A 3,821-nucleotide genomic window follows, 5' to 3' on the forward strand; every position below is an offset into this window, starting at 1 on the left:
TTCAGATCGTTAATTTCATTTTTAAATTGCTCCAAATATCGTTCAAGATTGGTTGGCTTTGTATTTCCGCAATATATAGCCACAGGAAAGGGTTGGTAAACATCAGGATGATGAAAAACTTTACACAAGATTGGCCAAAACTGTTTTCTGCTGGATTTAAATAATGGTAAACCATCAACGTTAAACATCAATGGTATATCGTTACTTTTATGGATCTCTGGATTGACACATTTTTCAAGAACTTTACTTATCCCAAAATACACAAACTCATCATCGATACCATTAAAGCTTTCGATGGTATAATTGATGGATGTTTTTTTTTTTTTTTTGAATCTCAAGAAAGAGATTATTTTGCAGTGCTGAACAAACGTTTCAATACATTAGAACACTTCACCTAATACAATAAAACATAAACATACAATAAACATCCAATAAACATACAAACAAAACAATAAACATACGTATACTTACTAAACAAACAGTTTACAGATGAAATCTTTTCTTAAATCCTTAATCCACAGTAATTCAGAAACGAGTAGGTCAATTTACATATTTTAGACGTAGGTCTGGAGAGTAGAATGTTACATGAAAGCGGAAGATAGATATGTAGTTTTCACAACTGTTTAATAAACTTTAATCTATGTTCATCAAATCTGGGACATTGCCATAGTACATGGTCAATCTCCTGAGTTTCATAGCCGCATTGACACTGTGGGTCGTTTATTACACCAATCTGAGCGAGAGAGCTGGCGAGATTGTAGTGTCCTGATCTGCATCTGTTTATCGTCGATATAATTTCCCGTTTGAGATTTTTATTACTGTACCACGGTTTTAATTTACGATTGTGGTAGTGTCTGAAATAATTAACGCCTTTAATTAAGCCTTCTTTTTCTATGGTACTATATGTGCTTTGCGTTGCTGCTGTTTTAGCCGATTCCCTTAGATCCGTGAAGGGAATTTTGAGAGAGTCTGTAGATGCCGTGTTTGCCGCTATTTTCGCTAAATCGTCTGCATTCTCGTTGCCCAGAATACCTATGTGAGCCGGTACCCAGTAGAATTTAATTTTACTATTGTTCGTGGTTTCAGAGGCGAATTTAAAAACATTTTTTCTAATTTCAAGGATATAGGGATTCGTTTTTATGTTTGCATCAGTAAGTTCCAAAGAGAGTAGTGCACTAAGAGAATCAGAATAAATAAGAAAATTCTGATTAGGCTGATTTAAAGCTATCTTTACAGCGTCATTAAGGGCTATAGATTCTGCAGTGAATATTGATGCGTTTTTAGTTATACTTCTTACTACGGTCTTGTCCAAGCCACTGCAGACACACGCACTTCCTACGGAAACTGAGTTCTTTGACTTCCTGCCATCCGTGTACAGAGCATACGATTTTTCCTCTTTAATTAAATTTTCAATTAATAAATTGGGATTTTCTACATACTTTAATAACGTGCCAAATTCTGTGTTAATATAAATATTGCTAACAAAAGAGTAGTATTCTTGAACATCATTATTGTGGTTATTGGTGAAGTAAATATGACTGATTGAGTTTTTAGTGTCTTTTATGCACTGGTAAAGAAGCCTGTTACTGTTTTTACGTTTGATGTACCTGTTCCCCATAATCTTTTGGAGGCGAGAAATAGCTATATAAACTACCGAATTTGGGTTCGAATAGACCTTATTCAGGTAATTCGTGCATAGGAATCTCGAACGTTCTTGTATAAGTTGCAATTTGGATTCCGATAGAAGAATGTTGGTAGGTGTGCTAATTCTGTATCCAAGAGCAAATCTTATTGCCGTGTATTGAATTTTCTCTAGCTTTTTTATTTGGTTCTGTTGTGTAGGAAAATATACAAAGCAGCCGTAGTCCAATATTGAGCGAACGAAACTTTTGTAAAGTACTATTAAGGTTTCTGGATTTGATCCCCACCACGTACCCCGAAGAAATTTTACTATGTTCATAGCTCTTGTGCATTTTTTTTGTATTTGATCTATTTGATTTTTAAATGACAATTTGTAGTCAAAGATTATCCCTAAGAAGCGTACATATTCGCTTGATTTAATTGTTGTATTCTTAACCTTTATTTCTGTTTGACCTGGCTGGATATTAAGTCTGTTGAAATGCATAAACACAGTTTTATAAGGGGAGAGTTCTAAAGCTAAGTTATGTAGGTTATTATCGATTAGCGAGATCGCTTTTTCTAATAAGCTTTTGTTATTGTTTACTGTGGATCTGTTGCAATAAATTGCGATGTCATCTGCAAATTGAGAGACTGTGACACTCGTAGGTACATTATCAGTTACATTAGAGACATATATATTGTATAAAAGAGGACTAAGGACTCCGCCTTGAGGAACGCCCTTGAATACTTTCCTAGCCTGATTATCTGTGAGTTCAGTATATACTACCCTCTCAAAGGTTATGAATTTAATAAATTTAATCATACTTAATGGACAACCAATCTTTGCCAATTTTTGCAAAAGAATTTTTGTATTGATGTTATCGAATGCGCTGCTGACATCTAAAAATGCAGCTAAAAGATTCTTTTTATTATTAATGGATTCTTCGATGCTTAGGATAATGTTAGTCAGATTATCTATAGTGGATTGTCCTTGGCGAAACCCCGTTTGAGATTTAGGAAGAATGTTATTCCGCTCCACCCACCAATCCAATTTACGCTTTACCATTGATTCAAAAAGTTTGCATAGGCAGGATGACAAGGAGATAGGTCTCACACTTTTGCCGTCCGTTTTTTCTATGAAGTGGATATAGGATTCCTTCCATTGTGCTGGAAAGCTGCCCGTTGTATACATTTCATTATATATGTCTAGGAGAATTAATTTATATTTGATTGCTAACTTTTGAAGGATTTCGTAATCTAAACCGTCTGTGCCTGGAGCTGAGCGAGTGTTTCTTTTCTTGAGAGCGATGTTAAACTCAGCAAAGTCAAAGAGTGTGTCGAGAAATTGGTTGTCCTTACAAGTAGGCAACCAATCTGGATCATCAGAGACCCATGATGGATTAATTTTGTCTAAAGCTTCCCTAATTTTGATTTCAGACTGGTGATTTCCGGAAGAGTGACAAGGTGTTATTTTGATCCATTTGTTTTTTAGGATTTTGCTACGGTTCCAAACATACATTTTGCTGGTGCGAAAGTTAATGGTTTTTGCAAAGTCTCTAAAATTGTCTTTCTTCATTTTTTTGAAAGTTTTTCTAGCCAAAGCCGAACATTTCTTATATTCTATGTAGTCATTACAGTTTTTAGAAAATTGCCACTTTTTAAAAGCTGCTTTTCTAAGCCTTTTGACCTTATCGCACTCCGAATACCACCACGGTACCGGATTTCGATGGATTTTGTCATTAACGATTCTTTTTTTTGGTGTGTTAGCTATTACAGCATTTGTTAGTATGTTAGTAAAAATGGAATATTTACCGCTAGCGGTTAGAAGGTCATAGTCTGCTGCCAAAAATCGATCGTAATTTTCTTCTAAGTTAATAATTACTTCTTCCCAATTGGTTCTTAATGATTTTAATCTAAAGGATTTCTTGTGATATATACTTTTTTCGTGAATATTGTTATAAATATGGGGTAATGATCGGAGCCCCAAGTTTCATCGTTTACTTCCACATTGATCTTGTAAGCTATATTTCCTGATAAGAATATAAGATCTAAATTGGACCTAATATCGCTATGATATTGTACATAGGTAGTAGATTTTGAATTATGAAGAAATAAATCTGATTTGATATAACTATTGAGAAGTCTTTCGCCGTTAGTATCATTGGTTTTGCAATTCCAACTTGTATGATGGGCGTTGAAGT

At 34.5% G+C, this 3,821-nt stretch overlaps 1 protein-coding gene across 1 annotated transcript; it reads right to left on the minus strand.

The window, feature by feature from the left end:
• Positions 1 to 613: 613 nt before the first annotated feature.
• On the minus strand, positions 614 to 1,618 carry LOC122403160. The gene has a single exon (XM_043406513.1). It carries the CDS (start codon positions 1,616 to 1,618, stop codon positions 614 to 616), a length of 1,005 nt encoding a protein of 334 aa, XP_043262448.1.
• Positions 1,619 to 3,821: the final 2,203 nt, after the last annotated feature.

This window comes from Colletes gigas, unplaced genomic scaffold (genome assembly GCF_013123115.1).
Source record: "Colletes gigas isolate AHSC1104 unplaced genomic scaffold, ASM1312311v1 Colletes_gigas_Sc00045, whole genome shotgun sequence".
In the NCBI taxonomy this organism is placed as follows: Eukaryota; Metazoa; Arthropoda; class Insecta; order Hymenoptera; family Colletidae; genus Colletes; species Colletes gigas.